The 23,613-nt window shown below is 35.1% G+C and overlaps 2 protein-coding genes and 2 pseudogenes across 2 annotated transcripts; 2 read left to right on the top strand and 2 right to left on the bottom strand.

Annotated features, from left to right (window-relative positions):
• Positions 1-1,802: 1,802 nt before the first annotated feature.
• Positions 1,803-3,648, bottom strand: LOC120014167 (annotated as a pseudogene).
• A 387-nt stretch (positions 3,649-4,035) lies between these two features.
• On the top strand, positions 4,036-5,237 carry LOC120014166 (glutathione S-transferase T3-like). Its single transcript, XM_038866085.1, has 2 exons — positions 4,036-4,371; positions 4,746-5,237. The coding sequence occupies exons 1-2, from the start codon at positions 4,036-4,038 to the stop codon at positions 5,235-5,237; spliced, it is 828 nt and encodes a 275-aa protein (XP_038722013.1).
• A 1,226-nt stretch (positions 5,238-6,463) lies between these two features.
• LOC120015318 (7-deoxyloganetic acid glucosyltransferase-like) lies at positions 6,464-8,425 on the bottom strand. Its single transcript, XM_038867689.1, has 2 exons — positions 7,664-8,425; positions 6,464-7,580 (listed from the first exon to the last, which is right to left on the bottom strand). Exons 1-2 carry the CDS (start codon positions 8,196-8,198, stop codon positions 6,634-6,636), a joined length of 1,482 nt encoding a protein of 493 aa, XP_038723617.1. The 5' UTR covers positions 8,199-8,425; the 3' UTR covers positions 6,464-6,633.
• A 1,596-nt stretch (positions 8,426-10,021) lies between these two features.
• LOC120014165 lies at positions 10,022-11,672 on the top strand (annotated as a pseudogene).
• Positions 11,673-23,613: the final 11,941 nt, after the last annotated feature.

Genomic DNA, 23,613 nt, shown 5'->3' with positions numbered 1-23,613 from the left:
ATTGGTTTAACTTCAACATATATATAGATTATAAATCACTTCTCAGAGTAGAACAACTTGATGAATTCATACATGATTTTGGGAAAGCTCTGAATTGGTTATATAGGCTTATTATCTATATTGTTGAATTGTTTCTTCAATTTGATCAGATATGGATTCCATGTACAATTCATATGCATCATTGCTCATGAGCGATGAATTAGACAATGATCATCATATTGATCAATTGGAGTCACAAATTCCATCCGAGGTTGTGCCTTTAACAAGAATTAATCGAAGAAGCCAGAATTTCTCAATTGATGATGATAAACTCCTTGTGTTCGCTTGGCTAAATACTAGCAAAGATTCAATTCAAGGGAATGCTCAAAATTCTAACAGATATTGACAAAGAATTAATGAATTCTTCAACACCCATGGAGGTCCTCGTACCCAAGCATCTGTAAAACAAAGGTGGAATGACATTAACAAGAAGTGCCAAAAATTTATGGATATTTAAGTCAAATTGAAGGAAGACACCCTAGCGGACAAACCGAACAAGGAATGGTAATTTTTCCTACTTAAATATGTGACTAACTTTGTATTATTAGTGCTGGATTTTGTGTTCATATTGTTGTTTCTTAATGATGTTTCTTGCCATTTGATGATATTTGACAGTTTAGGGTTTTGCTATTTCTTATACAGCTTGATGATGCAAAATCCATGTACGCTGACTTAGAGCGTAAACCATTTCTGCTTGAGCATTGCTGGATATTATTGAAGGATGAAGCCAAATGGCAAGAAACTCTCTCCAACAAGAGGCATAAGACTTCTAGTGTCTCCCTACATGACTCTCATGAGTCATCCATTGGCGGAGATGATGATGAACGTTCAATTAATCAAGATAGACCACTAGGCACAAACACCGCAAAAAAACTTGTTGGAAGTGGATCAAAGTCTTCAATTTCAAATGAGATCTTGAAAAAGAAAATTAACGTCGAACGCACAAAATTTGAACAACGTGATAGAGCTCTACTTGAACAGCAACGAAATAGAGAGCTAAAAGAAAGGGAGATGGAGAGGAATTGGGAAATTAAAGTTATGTCTAAAGCCCTTAGAGGCATGGATCCCATGATGGCTGAGTATTGGAAGAATGCTAGGATGGAGATAATGGTCAAAAGGGTTATGTTTGAGCTTTTTAATTGTACTGGTGTTTTTATGTTTTAGACTTTGTATTATTGAGGTTTTGAACATTACTTGAACTACATGTTTACTTTTATTTTGGACAATCTCTTAACATTATTGAGGTTTATGTATTATGGACAATCTTTTCATTGCTTTTGTCAATTCTGAACAATATTTGATCAAGATGTTGTGGACTTCTATTTTGGCTTGTATTCAAGATATTAGCAATGCAGAGATGTGATTCTTTTGTTGACTAAACAACAGGTTTTTGTCATGTAGTGATAGAGTTCAGCCTTTTAAGGATGTTCTTTTCTATTTGGAGTCAGATTGAGCTTAAGGAAACAAAGTATCATATATTATCATCCCTAAACCCATAATACTAAAATAAAACTACTTTTACTACATAACCTAACTCACTGACGCAGGAATCGCAATTGCATTTAGTACATGCAACAAGCCTTTAAACCCCTAAGGAAACCTTAGTGGACGAGCTCTAGTCTCTTGAGGGTTTTTTTAGATCTACCTACAAACTGTATATTATAGTGGCCTCAATCGAATGAGCCTAAGCGAGCTCACAAGTGCTCTACAAGGTCATCTTGCAATTGTGAATGGGTTGAAGCATCTCTAATGTGACGATGTGTTTAGATGAAACTTGTAAACTCAGTTGTTTGAGTATGTGACATTGTCGGTGGAATTGTGAGACCCTCGAAGTCTATGTGGTTGGAACCTCCGTTTTCCTTAATGATCATATTATGTAATACTATGCAAGATGTCATAATATCATCAAGTGTATCAACATCCTAATATCTTGCAGATCCACCTGTTATGGCAAAACGAGCTTGTAGGACCCCAAAAGCACGTTCTACGTCCTTCCGAGCGCTTTCTGCATTTTAGCAAAATGTTTCCTTTTTGGGCACTGTGGGCATGGAATTATTTTCACAAACGTTGACCAGCAGGGATATATTCCATCAACGAGATAATATCCCATATTGTACTGATATCCATTAATCATGTAAATTGCTTCAGGCGCACTACCATTAGCTAGTGCGGCGAATACAGGAGATCTTTGAAGCACATTGATATCATTTAGAGACCCTGGCATTACAAAAAAAGCATGCCAAATCCACATACCACGCAATGCCATAGCTTCCAAAATAATGGTAGGCGAACGACAATGTCCAGTATACATCCCTTGCCAGGCAATTGGGCAATTCCTTCATTGTCAGTGCATACAATCAATACTTCCAAGCATACCAGGAAAACCACGTTCTTCATTCTGTGCTAATAAGCGTTGAACATCGTTTTGATCGGGCACCCTCAAGTACCTTTCTCCGAATACTGTAATAACTCCTCTAACAAATCTTCTTAAACTTGCAATTGCAGTACTCTCACCGATCTGTATATACTCGTCCAAAGAGTCTACTAGACTCCCGTATGCGAGGAACCTAACCACTACGGTGATCTTTTGAACAGCAAAGAGCCCTAGAACTCCAGCTGCATTCCGTCTCTGGACAAAATATGCATCATTCGCTAACACAACATTTGCAATATGGAGAAAAAGATTTTGACTCATTCAAAATCTTCTCCTAAATAGACCTTCATAGTAAACAGGATTTGGCTTGAAATAGTCATTCCACAATCTGGAATGATCGTCAACATAATTGCATTGAACAATTCTATGGCCTAGAATGGAACCATTGTGGCCAGTTCGTCTCCTCCATTTGCTTCTTGATCATCTGTCTCTCGTGCACTAGAAAGCTGCTCCAACTCATCTTTAGAGTCGGATCGAAGGCAAGAAATTTTCTTAAAATCTCATAATTGACATTTAAGTGATCCATGGAGAAGTTTGAAGTTTGTGATAAGATTTCAATGTAAAATACACATTGATTTGGCACAAAGTGATGAATGAAGGCTACACATATTTATAGAATAATTAAAAAAAATAAAAAAATAGTGGTAAATTAAATGGAAACCAATTTTACATATTCATTGTTGGAATGAGATTCAATTAAAATATGCATATGGGTTTGTATAGTACTATTCAAGTATGCATAGTACAATTATGCATACCCATTTTTAGACCTCTTAGGGCATCTCCAACGCTGGTATGCAAACGGGTATGCATACCCATAACCGTTGATTTACATACCCGTTTCGTAGTTTTTGTGAAGCCAACTGCGTTCATATACGAGGTCGAAAATATGCGACCTCAATTTGGATTCCCAAATTTGCGATCTCAGAGAGGAGAGAGAAAGGAGATGCAAAAGGACGCAGGAGGGAGAAAGTCGTTGCTCAACGACTTTGAACAGTGACAAGAAACCTCTCCCAAATCATCCGAATCCACCATAAAAGCAGAGACGAGATTGCTGCAATCATCCCAACTTCATTGCAACCATTCAACCTTTGTCGCAATTATTCCGAACTTTGCCGCAATCATCCTCCTCTCCTCAATTACCTCTTCCGACGTTGATAGGTACCATTCTTCATCACTCAGTCTTCAACCGTTGTCTATATGTCTGCATATGAAGATATAATTGAGATTTTGGGGTGAGTTTGGGTATTATTTTGGGGCCAAATTGAAATCTGATACTGGGTATTTATCTCTAAATTGGTTTGAATTGGGTGATTTCTCGCATGTATTTGAAGGTGTTCTTTCATAGGAATTTGGGGCTCCTCTAATCTGCGTTTATTTGGGGCCACATGGAGCTCTTTGTAGAAGATGAAGCTTTAAATGATATCTCTTTTTCAAGTTAAAGAAACATTGTGTATATGTCCTCTGCAGCTTCCCTTTAGTGCTTATTCTCATCAAGTGCAAGTGCTATGTTCTGGTCCTATTTTATTTAATTGCTAATGTTTTCTTGACTAGTTGTAGATATGGATTCCATGTACAATTCATATGCATCGTTGCTCATGAGCGATGAATTAGACGATGAACATAATATTGATCAATTGGAGTCACAAATTCCATCCGAGGTTATGCCGTTAACAGGCACTAGTCGAAGAAGTCAGAATTTCTCAATTGACGATGACAAACTCCTTGTCTCCGCTTGGCTAAATACTAGTAAAGATTCAACACATGGGAATGCTCAAAATGCTAATAGATATTGGCAAAGAATTAGTGAATTCTTCAACATCCATGGAGGTCCCCGTACCCAAGCATCTCTAAAGCAAAGGTGGAATGATATTAACAAGAAGTGTCAAAATTTTCTGGTCATTTAAGTCAAATTGAAGGAAGACACCAAACAAGGAATGGTAATTTTTTCCTACTTAACTATGTGACTAACTTTGTATTGTTGATGCTGGAATTTGAGTTCATGTGCTAAGTCTTAGATTCTAAATATTTTGTTCATATTGCAGTGCACATGCTTTAGACATTTGTAGATAATGTTGAACTTTAATCATTCCTTTGTTGAATAAATGATATTTGACAGTCATTATTTTGCAATGTTAAGTCCAAGATTCTCCATATAGTGTTCAGAGTGCAGAGCACATGCTTTAGAGATTCTAGACATTATTGAACTTTAATCATTTCTTTCTTGACTGAATAATATTTGACAGTGTTTATTTTTCTATTTCTTATACAGGTAGATGATGCAAAATCCATGAACGCTGACTTAGAGCATAAACCATTTCTACTTGAGCATTGTTGGATTATATTGAAGGATGAAGCTAAATGGCAAGAAACTCTCTCAAACAAGAGGCATAAGACTTCTAGTGTCTCCCTACATGACCTTAATGAGTCTCCCATTGGCGGAGATAATGATGAACGTTCCATTAATCAAGATAGACCACTAGGCATAAAAGCCGCAAAAAAACTTGCTGCAAGTGGATCGAAGTCCTCAATTTCGGATGAGATCTTGAAAGAGAAACTTAATATCGAACGCGCAAAATATGAACAACGTGATAGAGCTCTACTTGAACAGCAACGAGATAGAGAGCTAAAGGAAAGGGAGATGGAGAGGAGTTGGGAAATAGAAGTTATGTCCAAAGACCTTAGAGGCATGGATCCCATGGTGGCTGAGTATTGGAAGAATGCTAGGATAGAGATAATGGCCAAAAAGGGTTATAATTTTTAATGTTTTCTTATTTTGATTAAATGATTGTCTAAACTTTCTTTACAAGATCTCCTGTGTTTTGGCTCTATGTTTGAGCTAGATGTTGTGGACTTCTATTTGGATAGTGATTGAGCTGAAGGAAACAAAGTAGCATTTATTATCATGCATGGACACGCATAAAACCAAAATAAACATTGCTTTCAAGATATAACCTAACTCACTGACGCAGGAATCGCGGTTGCATTTAGCACATGCGACAAGCCTTTGAACCCCTAAGGAAACCTTAGTGGACGAGTTTTAGTCTCGTGAGGGTTTTTTCAGATCTACCCACAAACTGTGACTTATAGTGGACTCAATCGGATGACCCTAAGCGAGTCCATAAGTGCTCTACAAGGTCATCTTGCAATTGTGAATGGGTTTAAGAATCTCTAATTTGACGATGTGTTTGGATGAAACTTCAAAACTCAGCAGTTTGAGTATGTGACATTGTTGGTGGAGTTGTGAGTCCATCGAAGTCTATGTGGTCAGGGCCCCCGTTTTCCTCAACGATCATATTATGTAATATTATGCAAGCTGTCATAATATCGTCAAGCGTATCGACGTCCCAAAATCTTGCAGATCCACGTGTTATGGCAAAACGAGCTTTTAAGACCCCAAAAGCACGCTCTACGTCCTTCCGAGCAGCTTCTTGCATTTTGGCAAAGTGTTTCCGTTTTGGGCATTGTGGGCATGGAATTGTTTTCACAAATGTAGACCAACGAGGATATATGCCATCTGCGAGATAATATCCCATATTGTATTGATGACCATTAATCGTGTAATTTGCTTCGGGCGCACGACCATTAGCTAGTGCACCAAATACAGGAGATCTTTGTAGCACATTGATATCATTTAGAGACCATGGCATTCCAAAAAATGCATGCCAAATCTGGAGTGACCGTCAATGTGATTGCGTTGAATAATTTTATGGCCTAAAAAGGAACCACGGTGGCCAGTTCGTCTCCTCCTATTAGCTTGTTGATCGTCATTCTCTCGGGCATTAAAAAGTTGTTCCAACTCATTTTCAGAATCAGAGTCGAAAGCAATGAATTCTCTCAAAATCTTAGAACTGGCATTTGGGTGATCCATGTAGAAGTTTTTGAAAGATTTGGCACAAAGTGATGAGTGAGAGGCTACACATTTATAGAATTATTAAAAAAATAAAAAAAAATGTGATAAATTAAATGGAAACCCATTTTACATACTCATTGTTGGAATGAAATTTCATTAAATTATGCATATAACTATTCAAATATGCAAAGTACAGTTATGCATCCCCATTTTGCATACCAGTCTTGGAGATGCCCTTAATTTATTAAACGTCCCAAGTTTCTTGTTTGTCTACATACTCTAATTGGTACGATCTTGCACCCATCTGTTAATGACCATATGATTGCATGCTCATCAACCTGATGTCCTCAATCAAACGGTCCAAGTTACAATAAGAGGACCCACCTTCAGTGACACTTTTTTTAGCCAACCGAGCCATCTTATCCGTTGATCTAACAAACTCTTCCCTCCTCTCCACCATCAGATCATTCACCATCTTCTCAACTACTTTTCTATCACACACATCCTTCATGTCCAAACCAAGCTTCCACACCTCACTCACAAACCTGCTATTCAACTGTTGGTCAGCAAAGTAGGGCCAGCAAATCATGGGGACACCAGAGACAATACTCTCCAAAGTTGAATTCCATCCAGAGTGTGTCAAAAACCCACCTACAGCATTGTGACTCAGGACCTCCTTTTGAGGGGCCCAACTCACCATGTACCCTCTCTCCTTGGTCCCCAATTCAATCTCCACCGGAATCTCACCACCACCAGCGCCGCTCCCGGATATTGAATCAGGTCTTGTGACCCATAAGAATCTCTTCTTGCTATTCACAAGTCCGAACCAGAATTCCATGAATTGGCATCTTGTCATCACTGTAATGCTTCCAAAGCTTACATAGATGACTGATTTTGGGGGTTGTTTGTCAAGCCATGAAATGCAGCTCATGTCAACTTCCCACAGACTGTTCGATGATTGAGTTTCTGTTCCATTGACGCCTAGTCTTGTGTTTAGGTGAGCGTGGATTGGACCGATTGTGTAGATATTGGGACACTGAGTATGGATTTGGGAAAGCATCAGTCCTTCAAGATCTTCGAATGTGTTCAAAATCAGTCCACGGGTTCGAGGAGACTGTCGGGTCTCTGTTTTGACGAGTCGGAGATTTGGGTCGTCGAGATCACTAGCTCTGCAGAAACTTGGGAGATCTCGGCACCGGAGAAACGTTTCCATGCCCGGTACAGTTGTTATCAACCGATCCATATCTTCGATTCCTTCATAATTTAAAAAAAAAAAGAAAAGATATTAAGTTTGACGTAATGAAATAGACGAAGACACGAGAGAACGAAAGATGTACCATTTATAGGCAATTGACGAGCTTCAATCGTGTCATGAAGACAATAATAAGCCCAGAAGCAGCTAGCACCAATTGTCCGGAAATGAATGATTGGAATATCAAGCTGCTCAGCAACATCAATAACCCACCCCATAATCCCATCACCAATAATACAATTAACCGGCGGGTCACTCTGGGTGAGCATCTTTTCGAGGAGCGGCTTTGTTGCCGAATTCATAGCATCAAAGACATCCATGATTTCGTGACCAGATCTTGGATGGTCATTTGGTAGCCCATCCCAAATGGTCTTGAATTGGAATCCGGGATATTGGGCGAACCGGGCTTGAACATCAGTGTATCGGACAAGTCTGTTGTGATTGTAATCGGAGTTAAGAAAAGTGATTCGGAGGCCGGCGAGGGAGAGAAGCTCGGACAGCTTGAGCATGGAGTCTACATGGCCTTGCGCAGGTGCAGGGAAGATGAGAACATGAGGAGAACGAGAAGAGTCATTAGCTGCCAGTTCCATCTCAAGTTTCACTTTTTTGTTCACCACCATGGACACGAATAAGGCTGCCTTGCATGCCCTGAACTTATCGCTTCTTCTTAGATAATAACGGAAACACAAAACCAGTGTGAGAGATGTTTTACACAATTATGTCTATAGTTTATTAGGGTTAGGAAAAGATTATGATACATAACATAATTAGTTAACAAGACTAGGATGCGTTCCGTAGCCAATTTTGACAGTAACATATATTGTAGATAATAAATGATAGTAATAAATGGTAGCATACATGGTTATTGAAGTGCTGCTAGGTGTTTGATTGTACTTTTGCTGGCAGCTTATTTGCTATTAAAATTGTTGTGTAAATTAAATGTAGGGGTAATATGCATTTTAATAATAAAACATAATAATTAAAGTTTTTTATTTAAAGAATAATTAAATAATTAATGAACATAATAAAAGCCATTAAATATTATTTAATTATTTATTTTATATTTTTCAAACATATAAAAAGCCAAAAGAGTGAGGATAGTTTTTACAAAAAAAAGTCAATATCGTCTCAAAATGGTACTAGAGGGGATAATATTAGAAATGATAATATATGGTCAAGAAATTGTCTTGGATTTTGGGATAACAAGTTGTTGTTTGGTGATTATTTACAATTTATGGTTAATTGACCATATATTGTTGAGAGAAATTGTACACCAAATGGTGCCTAAATTGTTGAAATTGCACTTCAGTCACTAGTTGGGTGGTAAAGATGATGTGAGTGATAAGGATGATGTGTATATCATCTTGATGATCAGGGTTCGAATATTTCTTCGCCGTTTCAAAAAGAAAATTGTTGAAATTATTAGGGAAGTATTATCTATACACCACAAAAATACTATGCTTATATCATTTTTTGAATATGATAAATTTATACCATAAAATTATATTCTACACTCAAAATTATAGTGAAAAAGATCGATTTACCCTTGATGTGTAAAATATTAAAAATACTATAATTAAATTTACACACACATTCTCTCTCCAACCCCACATTCAACCTCACAATTTCTTACTGATTTCACCCCTACCGCTGTCTTCAGAATTCTGGCAATGGTTGTGAATGCTTAGAGAAGTAATAGATTTGACTTTCGTCAGTTTGTTTTTCTTGATATGGTCACTGATTAATGTTGATTCATGATTACTCACTGATTTCGTCAGTTTGTACTTTACCAAAACGGCAGTCTTAGGTTGACTAGTTTTTGTTTTTGTGGGGGGAGTTGAATAAATATACCCAGAAAAGTTACTATATATATCCAATCTGTTACTAATGAATGTTCTTTTATTAAAGATGGAGGGATACAAACTTCTTCTCCCACTTGAACCTCCTCGGTCACGGTGGCTTCAGCCCTGTTTTCAAGGTGTGTCATCGTCCAACTTCCTCGTACAACCAAATAAAAAAACCTAATTCAAAATTTTTGGTGTACATTTAGTTCTTTTTAATTCAATATATAAATATAAATTTTTTTTTAAAATTTTTAATTAAGGTTTAATACGTTATTTGAAATAAAGATATTTATGTAAAATAATTTTATTTTAAAAATTGTGTAAACTTAGTATTTTAGTGGTGTGCAAATAAAATTTCTCTTTGGTATTCGTTCCTTTGCTACAGTAAAGATACAACAAATGGAAATTTTATCTACACACCATTAATCTACTATCTTTACACCACTTTTTAATATTTTGTAGTTTACATAAATATATATAAATCTCTTCGTGAATTAGTTCAATAAAGGTTTAACAGAAATTAAGGCAACACATGAGCAAGAACGTAATGTGTACAGAGAGATACAAATTGAGAGAAGGGGAAAAAAAAAAAGTATTACATGGGCCTAGAGTGCAGCTTCGTCGAAATAGCGAAGGTACTCAGAGGGCTAGGCGAAGACAAGGTTTGCAAGAGGAGGATCGTCGTCCATGAGCTCTGCAAAACTTAACATTAATATTTATAATATTATACATGTGAAATAAGTTGTCAGGTGTTTGATGAAACTTTAAAAGTGAGTTAAATGTGTGTAAACTTAACATTAATATTTATAATATTATATAAAATAAGGGTAATTTGGTTTTCTTCATTATAAATTTGTGTGTCGATTTATAATTTTTTGGTGTAAATTTATTATGTTCAAAAAGTGATATAAAGATGGTAGATTAGTGGTGTGTAGATAAAATTTTCCAAATTATTACGGCCTCATAATCTTGGCCCATTTCAGAATCCAACGGCGGCCCATGTAAGTACTCTGTTCGGTGGAAGAAGTACCAAAGAGACAAACATATGCCTCCTTCACGAATTCAAAAGAAGACCGTAGAATTTTATAGAAACCGACCGCCGCTTCAGAAAAGAAGTCCACAATTCTCTATTGATCTTTCGCTATATATATTCACACCCCTCCGCTTCCATTTCAGCATCAGAAAACATTCGCAGAAATCAAATCTTTTTTAGCAATTATGGTGCTGATTCCAAGGTTTTTAAAACCGGACCGGTCATCAAACCGAAAAGTCTTTGGTTTACGGTTCAAAGGTTCAACCGGGGTTCAACTAGGTTCGAACCGGTTTTAACTTAATGAATTATTTATATATATATCTATATTATATGCATATAATATATAAGAAACTTCATAAAAATACAATATATTCAAATAAAGTATCATTTTAAACAAAGAAAGTCTCATAGCCGAGTGGTTAAAACACCAGTTCTGATCGGTTTAACTGAAGAACCAGCCGATTCAACCGAAAATATCCCTGTTCGTAGATTGCTGGTTCTGGCACCTCAACCGGACCGGACAAGTGGCTGGTCACCGGTTGGACAGACCGACCGGCCGGTCCGGTTCGGTTTTCAAAACCTTGGCTGATTCCAAGCTTCTTTGGTGGGTGGAGGAGCAACGTGTTCGATCCTTTCTCCCTCAACGTCTGGGACCCGTTCGAGGGGATCGGGGAGGTCGCAAATGTCGCTTCCTCTACTGGCGGTACTTTTGATTTAGCGAGCGGCGGATCGACTGGAAGGAGACTCTGGAGGCTCACATATTCAAGGCGGATATAAGGGGCTGAAAAAGGAGGAGGTGAAAGTGGAGGTGGAGGAAGGTGGAGTTTTGCAGATAAGAGGAGAGAGGATCAGAGAGCACGAGGAGAAGACAGACAAGTGGCACCGTGTTGAGAGGAGTAGTGGGAAATTCATAAGGAGGTTCAGGTTGCCTAAGAATGTGAAATTGGATCAAGTGAAGGCGACTATGGAGAGTGTGGTTGTGCCAAAAGTGGAGGAGAAGCAACCTGAGGTCAAGTCCATTGATATCTCCGGCTGAAATGTGTGTTATTTTACCGTATAATATGCATATCTATATATGTATGTATTTGTACATATATGTCTCTGTTTCGAGTGTTTTGCTTTGGCCTGCTGTGGTGTAATAAGCTTGCGAAGTGTTGCTGTACAAAGTGAAAGTTAAATGGATATCAATGTCACTAAATAAATTTGCTTGTATATCTCGTTCAAACCTATTGCTGCCATGTTGAACAAATACTCTCAGTTAGCCGTACAAAAATCTTCTCAATTAGATCAATTGCTATAAGTTTAGAACATTAAGAAGTAGTTGCCAAAAATGCGAAGCTAGAAAACACCATTTTCCCAATTCACATAGAAGCCTTAACTAGAAATCTCAAAAACTTCCTCCTTGGGCACAGTAACAACTAAAAACACCGTTCTCTGTTAGAAAAAAAACTATAAACAATAATGTTTAAGAGATGGGGATCTGCTGCTTCAAGACAGTAGGCGAAAATGAATCTAGTTCTTAAACGATTATTGTCACCTTTCCTTTGCAATTGGGTCTAATTGGCAAAACGTTTTTGGGATACAAACTGTCTTGGATTAAGAGTGTGTATTGCAACCAAACTCTTACTGAATAAAGAGAATAACAGCCATCAACTTTTGTTATTCTATATTCAATATATCTATACCAACTGTTGGTTCTTGCATCCCTTATATAGGAATTGTAGTGAAGACACATGTCTCTTCATTGGTGTCTTTTACCAAGCAGTTACAATAGTTCAAAAAATAACTACTCAACAGTTATCATGTTTGAATATTAAAGGGAATTAAAAAACTGAATATTGTTGAAATAAATTCCAACAATCCCCCACTTATTTCAAAAATATGCATTGTTACCTCGTTATAAGTTATTACTTAAGTAGAAGTACCTTTAGGGTTTGAACTTCTACATAGTGATCCATCCTTAAAGTTAAATAGGTTGAATAGTGGACTTAATGTCTTTGAACTATCGAACTTTGTTACATAACCGAATGATGTACACATAACAACATATAGTGCTCAGTTATTCTTTTCAGCCACGCGATAAAGGTCATGCGTGTTACCCCAAATTCATAAGTGCTCTAGGTAGTTCATGGAACCCTGACAAAAGTGGCCTCACTTTACACTTATATAGGTGAATTCTTCTAGGTGCTCCTGTAGTTTTTTTAAACACCTTTTATGAGAACTCATTAAGAGTTGAACTCAACCTTTCCAAGTTCATTACAGGACTAGCACTGACTTCTCAGTTTGATGAGACTTTTTTTTTTATTTTAGTGCTAAAGACAATCACCCTTAGGACTTGTTTTTCCCTTTGAACCTAAAAATGGTAGAACCAAGTTTAGGTAGGGTTGCCATCCTTTGGCAACTTATTGAATTGGTTACAATCCCATCTCAAAACATGTTTTACGAATCAAATCCTTATTAAGGCCTTTAGTAAATGGATCCGCCAAATTCGTACAAGACCTTACATAGTCAACTGTGATAATGTCTTCTTCCAACATTTGTCTCACGGTGTGATGTCGAAGACTTATATGTCTTGACTTTCCATTGTATGACTTACTATACACTCTTGATAATGTGGCTTGATTATCACAATGTATAGAAATAGGAGGCATAGGCTTTTGCCACATAGGCAAATCTATTAATAGATTTCTCAACCATTCCGCCTCTTTTCCAGCCACACCAAGGGCTACTAACTCAGACTTGATCATCGAGTGAGTTAAGCATGTTTGCTTCTTTGAAGCCCAAGATATAGTTGCACCTCCTAAGGTGAATACCCACCCACTTGTGGATTTTGAACCTTCATCCATGCTATTCCAATTTGCATCACGATACCCTTCAATCACTGAGGGACTTCCAATATAATGTAATCCATAGTCCTTGGTTAACTTTAAATAACCCAACACATTGGAAATTGCTTTCCAATGTTCTAAACCTAGACAACTTGTGTATCGACTTAATTTGCCTACAGTAAAAGCTATATCGAGCCTTGTACAATGCATGACATACATTAAGCTCCCAATGACTTGAGAATACTCAAGTTGTGATACACATCTTCCTTTATCATATCCAAGTTTTAGACTAGGATTAAACGGAATTCTTGAAATCTTGTCACACAAATGACTAAATTTAACCAATAATTTCTCAATATAATGACTTTGAGACATCACATATGCATTATCTAATCTATGTATCTTAATACCGAGAATAAAATTTACAATACCCAAATCCTTCATGTCAAAATGTGATGCTAAGAATGTCTTTGTTGATTTAATTAATTCCTCATTTTTACCAAAAATAAGCATATCATCAACATATAAGCAAATAATGATATTCTCATTACCAATTTCTTTAGAGTAAATGCATTTATCGGCCTCATTTAATTTAAAACCATTTGATAATATTACACTATCAAAACGTTCATGCCATTGTTTTGGTGCTTATTTTAAGCCATATAATGATTTTATCAACTTGCACACCTTCTTTTCTTGACCGGGTATAATGAAACCTTCAGGTTGTTCCATGTATACCTCTTCATCCAAAAATCCATTCAAGAACGTTGTTTTCACATCCATTTGATGAATATTTAGGTCAAAAATAGAAGCCAAGGATATTAGCATCCTTATTGATGAAATCCTTGCTACTGAAGCATAAGTATCAAACTAATCAATTCCTTTGGATTGTCTAAACCCTTTGGCAACAATTCTTGCCTTATATTTGTCAATGGATCCATCGGGTTTCAATTTCCTTCGGAAAATCCATTTACAACCAATAGGTTTAGATCCAGGTGGTAAATCTACTAATCTCCAAGTATCATTAGACATTATTGATAACATTTCTTCATCAATAGCTTTCTTCCAAAAAACAGAATCTCTTGATTTCAATGCTTCTTCATAAGTTGATGGCTCATTTTCCATGGTAAAACAAACATCATATTCATGCAAAATAAGTTTAGAACTACCCTCTACCAAATAAGTCATAAAATCTAGACCAAAACTTTTCTCTTTTCTAATTCTTTTAGACTTTTGAATCTCAATTTCTTCTTCATTTGAAGGATTACCATTTTCTCTAGGAACTTGTTCCTTAGAAGAACTTGATTCTAGAGATCTTGAATCCTTAAAGAAAATATCTTCAAAAATTCAGCATCCCTAGATTCAATAATAATGTTATTTTCCAACTCTAAAAACCGATATGCTTTACTATTTATTGCATATCCAACAAAAGCACATTTAGTTGTCCTTGGTCCTAACTTAGCCCGTTTTAAATCAGGTAACCTTACATAAGCTAAACACCCCCACAATTTAAAATATGTCAAATTCGATTTTCTTTTAAACCATAATTCATATGAGGACATCCTATTTTTCTTAGAAGGTATTCTATTTAAAATATATGTAGCACAATAGAGTGCTTCACCCCAAAGATTATAAGGCAAACCAGAATGATCAATTAACCATGTCTATTAAAGTTCGATTCTTCCTTTCGGCAACACCATTCTATTGTGGTGTGTAAGGCGTTGTACATTGGTGGATGATTCCATTGCTTTCGCAATAATCATCAAACTCATAACTGAAATATTCTCCTCCTCTATCACTTCTCAAAATTTTGATTTTGGATCCAAGGAGATTCTCAACTTCTGCTTTATACACCTTGAACTTTTCTAATGCTTCATCTTTGGTTCGAATTACATAAACATAGGTGAACTTTGATAAATCATCTATGAAAGTAATGAAGTATCTCTTACCACCCCTTGTAATTCTATTATGCAAATCACATATATCCGAATGCACCAATTCTAATAAATCATTTGATGCTCTATTGATACTAGGAAATGGTTTTCTTGTTAATTTCGCTTTAACACATATTTCACATTTTTCTTTATCATTCATTAAACTTGTTGGAAGCATTCCTAATTTAACCATGCGATCAAGAGAATTATAATTAACATGACCTAATCTAGCATGTCATAATTTAAATGACTCAACGATATAAATAGAAATATTTTCATTCATTAAATTGAGTTTCAACATCCCATTTTCGGCAAAGCCTTTGCCTACAAACATCTCTTTCTTTGACAATATAAACTTGTCAGACTCAAATACAAGTTTGTAGCCATGCTTATTCAACAAACCACCGGACACCAGATTCTTACGAATTTATGGTGCATGAAAAACATTCAAGAGAGTGACTTTCTTGCCAGAAGTAAAATTCAGTTCAATTGTGCCTTTTCTAGCAACTTTTGTGGTGGAGGAATTGCCCATATAGAGCTCGATCTCATCTCCAACTTTCTCATAATTTTTGAATAGCTTTTGATCACCACATATGTGATGGGTTGCACCCGTATCCACCCACCAAGCAGCGACATCAAACACTACATTTGCTTCCGTTATGACAGCAACAAGATTTTCTACAACCAGATTTGCTTGGTTATCCTTTTCTTTGTCTTGCTTCTTCTTAAGGCGACATTCACGAATGTAATGCCCTTTTTTCTTGCAAAAATGACAAGCACCCTTTTTCTTCTTCGATGGACCTTGCTCTTTGTTAGAAGAATCGTCACGAGGTCTCTTGCCCTTTTTGTTGTCTGTTTCAACAACATAAACAGCCTTGTTATTTTCTATAGGATCATCTTGCTTGTCACGCCGCCTTGACTCTTCTTGAACTCGAAGTTGCCTTTTTAGCTCATCAAGAGTGATATTATCACCCTTCCTTTTGAGAGTTTTACGGTAATCATTCCATTTAGGTGGTAACTTGGCAATAATTGCACCAACTTGAAGTTTTTCATCAACAAGAATGCCCTCAGCAAGTAATTGATGCACAATTAATTGCAAGTCATGAACTTGATCCAAAATAGGACAAAATAGTACTTTTCATCCCTCAACTATTGATCAGGTTTCATTTTCGTCCCTTAACTTTTTTTTTTCCTTTTTTCGTCCCCTAACTATGGAAAAGTATCATGTTTATCCCTCGAATAAATCCGACCATTGAAAAATCCTACATGGCATCATATTGTTCATCAGATCATGTTTTTCTCAACTTCAATTTCATTTGAAAGGACGAAAATGATACTTTTCAATAGTTAAGAGATGCAAATGAGAGAAAAAAATTTAGGGACAAAAATGAAACTAGTCCCATAATTGAGGGACGAAAAGTATCTTTTTGTCTCCAAAATAGCCTTATTATCAGTCATCTTAAAATCGAAATAGTTACTTACAAGAAAACTCTTGTTGCCAGAATCTTTAGTCTTGTATTGTTTGTCCAATGCCTCCCAGATATCATTTGCTGATTTCAACATTGAATACATATCGAACAAAGAATCTGTCAGGCTGTTGAGAATAGTTCCTCGACAAGTATAGTCATCCTCCTCCCATTTTTTCTTTGCATCGATCTGATCTTGTGTAGCTTTCTCTGCAAGGACTGTGGGACAGGTTGTTTCCAACACATATCGGACCTTCAATGTGTTAAGAAGAAAACCAATCTTCTCTTGCCAACATTTGTAATTATTTCCATCAAAATGATCAAGTTTGGACAAATCTTGGGGCATCACATTCAGGGATGTAATACCAGTGATCAATGGATTCATTGAAGATGAAAAAGCCATCATCAATAATCGTTTAAGAAATGTTAGAAAAGATACTATAAACAAGAATGTTTAAGAGATGGGGATCTGCTGCTTCAAGACAGTAGGCGAAAATGAATCTATCTCTTAAACGATTATTGCCACCCTTCCTTTACAATTGGGTTTAATTGGCAAAACGTTTTTGGGATACAAATTGTCTTGGATTAAGAGTGTGTATTGCAACCAAACTCTTACTGAATAAAGAGAAGAACAGCCAACAACTTTTGTTATTCTATATTCAATATATCTATACCAACGGTTGGTTCTTGCATCCCTTATATAGGAATTGTAGTGAAGAGACATGTCTCTTCATTGGTGTCTTTTACCAAGCAGTTGCAATAGTTCAAAAAAAAACTACTCGACAGTTATCATGTTTGAATATTAAAGGGAATTAAAAAACTGAATATTTTTTAAATAAATTCCAACATTCTCCTTGTTTGCCTTGACCTGCTTCACTTCAGCATGCTACACGGTGCCACTGTGTGTAAATACAACTTTGTTTTTGTGCGAGTTTTGCTTTGGCATGCGATGTGAGTTTTGTTAGAATCGAATCACAAAATATAAGCATGAAATCTATTTGTCAATGGGTATGTTAAATCACGAATACAAGAGAGTTAAAAATCATACCTCCACAGTCCATAGATAATGAAGATGACGAAGTATTCAAGGTTTTAGCTCAAAATCCATTGTTTTTGAAATTCCATTAAAAAAAATGGAATTAAAATCCACCCGATAAAATTCATCGACAATGGATCTTGTTAGAAAGAGTTGTATGCGTTGATTCCAAATATGTAATGGTTTTTTTCAAAATCTAACATGCATTTTGAGAGAGAACATTTTAAAATTTCTTTTAAAATACTTGAGCTATCAAAAAATGGGCTATGTAGCACTATTGTTCACATATTCATGTGTAGCAATGGAATGAGCCAAAATGGGCTTGAGTCCAAGATGAGCTTAAGAGAAGTGGCTTGGCCCAATGGGCTGACCAAACCAATAGTAGAATATATTCACGAGCATTTTGCTTAAATGTGACTCCCACATCGGTTGTGTGTGTCCCTCACTTGCAATTGAGAAGTTCCTTCTACCACTTGACTTTTTACGTGTGATGAAATACTCATAGGTGTCAAGTGTGTAGAGTTATCTTATCTTGTTTGTGTTGTATTCTCAAAAAAAAAAACCACTTAAATGAGTGACACAATCAATTATGCTAAGTCTATAAATTAATTACATTCTTATTTGGATTGCATAATTATAATAGGTACTCATTCAATCAAAAGAGTATATTTTAACATGTATCTTCAAGAGATGGCCTAATTAGTCATCCACGACAGTATATTGACAAGATATAAAAATCATACATAATTATGCACCATAGATAATCATCATAGAAACCATGTCAACATATACAATAGTATAAGCATAGTATGCTTATACGAAAGGAAAATATTAATCTTCCATAGATATTTTGGTCCATAAAACTCCATAATCTACCTGGCTGTACACATTGGATGCCAGGTAGATATTTTTTCAGACAAAACCCTAGCAGCTTCTTTTACTCCTGCTCGTTCCTCCCGCTTCTTCCTCTTCATACTCCCGCTTCTTTTGTGAGACATGTACACTTTCTCTCTCTTCCTCCACTTGACTCTCATGATCTCTCTCTCACGTGTTTTAAAATATCAACTTTTTTGATTTACTTTTTCTCTTTCATGCTTATCTTTATGTCAGATTTAATTTTCTCTCTCATACTTTTTTTCAACTCAAATTTACTTTTTTTCCTCTCTCCTACTAACTTATCTGCAACTCAAATGTACCTTTTTCTCTCTCCTTCATGAGAGTCATGCCAACACATAAATCAATGTGTCAGTAAGACCACAATAATGTAATTAGAAATTATCAGTGTATAATTATAAATTGAAATAATGTAATTTATCCACTGATGTTTGATAATCATCCAGATTGTTTACGAGTTATAATTAAGACAATATAATCAAAAATTATAAATTTATCAAGTGTAATTGGACTTGCAAACAATCTAATTACATGTATATTGCCAAGTGCATCAAAAGAGAAGACAAATTAAATTCACATTGATATTTGTATATTTTGAACTCAGTCGTTTTTGATGATTCCATAAATTGTTATATAATTTTGAGAAAATAATTTCTAATTACGACGTTAGAGCAATATATTGTGAACTATGTAAGTATGATCACAATAATGTTATTGAAAATATCAATGTGTAATTACGCATTGGAATAATGTCATTTTTCACTTGTTTTGTAATTAAAAGTTATTAGTGTAATTACGCATTGAAATAATGTAATTATTTACTTCGAATAGAGATTTGAACGTTCAAAGAAAGAGTTACATATATATTGTCAAGTGCATCAAAGGAGAAAACAAATTGGATTCATATTGATATTTATATGTTTTGAACTCAGTCTTTTTTATGATTCCATAGATTGTTATATAATTTCGAGAAAATAATTTTTAATTACGACGTTAGAGCAATATATTGTGAACTATATAAGTATGATCACAATAATGTAATTGAAAATATCAATGTGTAATTACGCATTGGAATAATGTCATTATTCACTTGTTTTGTAATTAAAAGTTATCAGTGTAATTACGCATTGAAATAATGTAATTATTTACTTCAAATAGAGATTTGATTTGAGAAAATAATTTTTAATTACGACGTTAGAGCAATATATTGTGAATTGTGTAAGTATGATCACAATAATTTAATTGAAAAATCAATGTGTAATTGTGCATTGGAATAATATAATTATTCATTGTTTTGTAATTAAAAGTTATTAATGTAATTACGTATTGAAATAATGTACTTAAAACTATCAATGTGTAATAACGCACTAAAATAATGTAATTATTTAATAGAGATTTGAATGTCCAGTGAAAGAGGAAAGCACCCCAACCAGCTCTGAGGCAAAAACAACACAAGCACCAAAGACAAACAAACCCACAACATCAAAGACCCCAAACAAACAAACCCACAACACAGAAGATCCCAAACAAACAAACCCACAACCAGCCAAGAGAGAACAACAACGACCCACCAACCCAAACAAACCAATCTGTGAAGATATGACTGTCTCATTTTACACAGGTTCTAATTACATTGTTTCGATTGATAATTACACAACATCTTGCCTTGATTACATTGTTTAGGTTGATAATTATACAATAGCTGACCTCCAATTTACAAACCGATTCCCAAACAAAATCAAAATCTTACTCTACAAAATCAAATGTCTTCACTATTCTCAGTGATAATCCTAAACGAAATCAAATTTTTTGAAAATTTGACACTCTCTTCCCTTGCTTTAAAAAGTCCCACCTTTATAGATCTTCAAGACCACCACCAACCTTCACTAGTGCTTCTTCACGGCTTCCTCATCACCATCTAACACTAGTGTCGCCGTCTTCTTCGTCACCAGATCTACGGCATCATCTACAAAAGATGAGAGAGGTTGCAGGTGAAGAGTAGTTGGAGAGAGAGAAAGGTTGCAGATGGAGATTGGTTGAGAGAGAGAAAGGAAAGAGGGAGAGAAGTGAGAGAAATATATCTCTCTTTTTGATTTTTAGAGATTCTTTTGTATTAGGTTTTGTTCCACCGCCTAATTTTTGTTTCAAATTTTTTCTATTTTGAATTTGTCATGTCATCTAGCTTATGTGGCATGTCATATGTATTAAGGATATTTAGGGATGTTTGGCTATGTACATCTAGCACTACCGTATACGAAATAGCTATTACACTCCTACTAACTTAATACAACTAGGCACCTAACAATCCCATACGAGATACATGTTCTTGAAACACATATGGGTAAGTCTTTAGTTAATAGGTCTGCTAACATGTTGCTTGTAGTCTTGTATACAATATCTATGAGTCATTTTGCAATCTTCTCAAAATAGAACTTTATATCAATATATAATGATGTGCCCCAATTTGTTCAAGAAAGTTTTTACTTATACAAAATTTAATTTTTGTCTTATGGAAAATTTTGATGCACGGAGACGATATTTACGGAAATGTCTGTATTGATACAAATATAAAGAAATTTTCATGAATTTTTTGACTTCTTGATCAATTTTTTGACTTCTTGATCATGTCTTTCAATTTACCTGAGATTTGATTTTTATAGCTCAACTGATCTTGCATTGTCAATCAACAATATTTGAGAAATAGGTGCTATGGTCAAAATTTTATATTCAAATAAAAGTCAATTACATTTTGCTATGGGTCCATTTGATGGACAATTTTGAAAATAGCATATACGTTGTTTGAAATGTTGTGTGACTATTTGGTTGAATTTATGCTAATAGCCTATACGTTATTTAAAATGTTGTGACAAATTATGTACAAAAGTAGTATGCATTTTATCTTAAAATTAAGCAACTAAATCTCTGGCTGTTCCACACTTCAACTAATTTTTGCAGAGTCTTAATTCTTACATGTTTACACACAAACTATATTAAATATTTAAAATAAATTTAAAATCATTTCTTATTAATTATTTAATTATTTTTTACACTATCAAAATTTTTTTAAAAAAACATCTGATGCAAGTTTTTTTATTTATTTAATGATAATACTATGATTAATAATTTTCAAAGTATTAATTAAAAAATAAAATAATGAATTATTGAAGCAGTCAAAAGTATTAATAAAAAAAATAAGCAAGGGTATTTAAGGTAAATCGATGAAAAAAAATGATATTTCGATCAAACATGGCAGAAATATTTGAATGGTCCTCAAATTGTTCTCAAAACCATCATTTTCAAAATGCTGGTTAAAATGTTCCTCAATGTTACTTGCTACTTTAGGTGTTTGTTGCACAAGTAGCATATATGCTACTTAAAATGGTGCACTAAGCGCACCCTAAGTCATACGGTCTTGGGATGGGAAAAATATATTATTGGTACGAGTAAAAAGTGAAATAGAATCGTGCTATTTAAAAATAAGAATATTGAAGATTCGGCATTCATTATTCATTTCTGCATCAAAAACTACATTAGACAAAAGTTCATAAACTTAATCAGCATTAGAAAACCTCTTTTGCATAACACATACTAAATCAAAGACTTTCTTACTCACCGTGTACTAGAGACTCTGTCTCACGACATTCTTTGGTGCAAGCATGCTGGCCTCGCTGTGCCTTTTCTTGATTGAGCAGTCAAGGTAACATCGAGAAAAATAGGTAAGACCCATGTCACTGTGCATGAATTTTTGATGTGGATACACACCTCCTTCAGTTACTTTAGCAAAAGTGATGTGGATCTTGGGGCTACCCTATTCAAGTAAGAAATTTTTTATATTGTGAATGAGCCTGGAGAGTCATTGAGGCAAGCATGTAATGGAGTACTCTTATCTAATAAATAGATATAATAGAGTTTATGGAACATAACGGGTATATGTCGGGTTTGTCAAAATTCAACCCACTCCGTCAATTGTTCAAATTTGTCAAAATTCATTCTGCTGAAATATTTCGACAATTTACAAATAACAAATCTTTTCCTTCAAAATGACAAAAAATACTTTTCAGACCTCATCAAGCAAGGTAAAACTACACTGGACCCACCTAATTAGAAATAAAATACAGACATTAACAGTGACAACCACCGACGGACTAATTAAGGATTAGAATGATGGGGTGAATAAGTGGTGAGGAACCAAGGGCAATGCCCCATAAATTTTTTTTGGTTATTTATATGTCGCTTCTTAAAAACATACGAATCTAAAATGAAATATTGCACTATAAAAACCACATCCATAAATTGTTCAACAATTACAATTGTAATCTACGAATTCTCACATTTTGTTAATATTGTATAATTACATTAGAAATTTAATCACACTCTTTTTTCTCAATAAATATAACTAGACAATCATTAAGCCATTTATCTCTCGTTCAATTCTATAATCCCTAAAAATTGAAAGCACAAATTTAATATTTTTACAATCAAGTCTTAGACTCTTGGTGTCTTACCGAAATAAAAGCGTGAAGGTGAGAAGAAAGAGTTGTGAAGCGCCAATCCTTATATCACATGTGCTAAAAGCTTCGTTTAGATTGCAGGAAGTGAATATAAGTGCATAATTGCAGAGCCTTCGTGCGTGTCTATGTGAAGCAGAAACAATTATGGTATGGAGAGCTTTAGTCACACCCCAATATTTACTAAATACATCTGTTGTTAAGCGTTACCTATGAAAACTCTAAACTTTTATAAATACACCAAAAGTACATAAATCTGAAACATTTTACAAATGCATCTCGTAATTAGATCTCCCAGCGCCGGCCATATCGTCGTCTATTGGGGTCATTCTCGAGTTGAAACTAGTCGAAAACGTGAAACTCTGGCTCGTAGTTATCCCAGAGTTGGTATTCGAGAGACCAAATCGTCCAAAAATGCCCTGTTTAGGATCAAACTCGATTGAGAAATTTTATTTACACCACATAAACTACAAAGTTTACACTACTTTTTGA

This window comes from Tripterygium wilfordii, chromosome 14, assembly GCF_013401445.1.
Source record: "Tripterygium wilfordii isolate XIE 37 chromosome 14, ASM1340144v1, whole genome shotgun sequence".
Classification (NCBI taxonomy): domain Eukaryota; kingdom Viridiplantae; phylum Streptophyta; class Magnoliopsida; order Celastrales; family Celastraceae; genus Tripterygium; species Tripterygium wilfordii.
This window is presented reverse-complemented; position numbering and strand designations above follow the sequence as displayed.

Excerpts from the sequence above, each read along its gene's own strand:
- LOC120014166 (XM_038866085.1), top strand. The coding sequence starts at position 4,036 with ATGGATTCCATGTACAATTCATATGCATCGTTGCTCATGAGCGATGAA. Across the intron at positions 4,372-4,745 it reads AGAAGTGTCAAAATTTTCTG|GTAGATGATGCAAAATCCAT; the intron begins GTCATTTAAGTC and ends TTTCTTATACAG.
- LOC120015318 (XM_038867689.1), bottom strand. The coding sequence starts at position 8,198 with ATGGTGGTGAACAAAAAAGTGAAACTTGAGATGGAACTGGCAGCTAAT. Across the intron at positions 7,581-7,663 it reads TCGTCAATTGCCTATAAATG|GAATCGAAGATATGGATCGG; the intron begins GTACATCTTTCG and ends TAAATTATGAAG.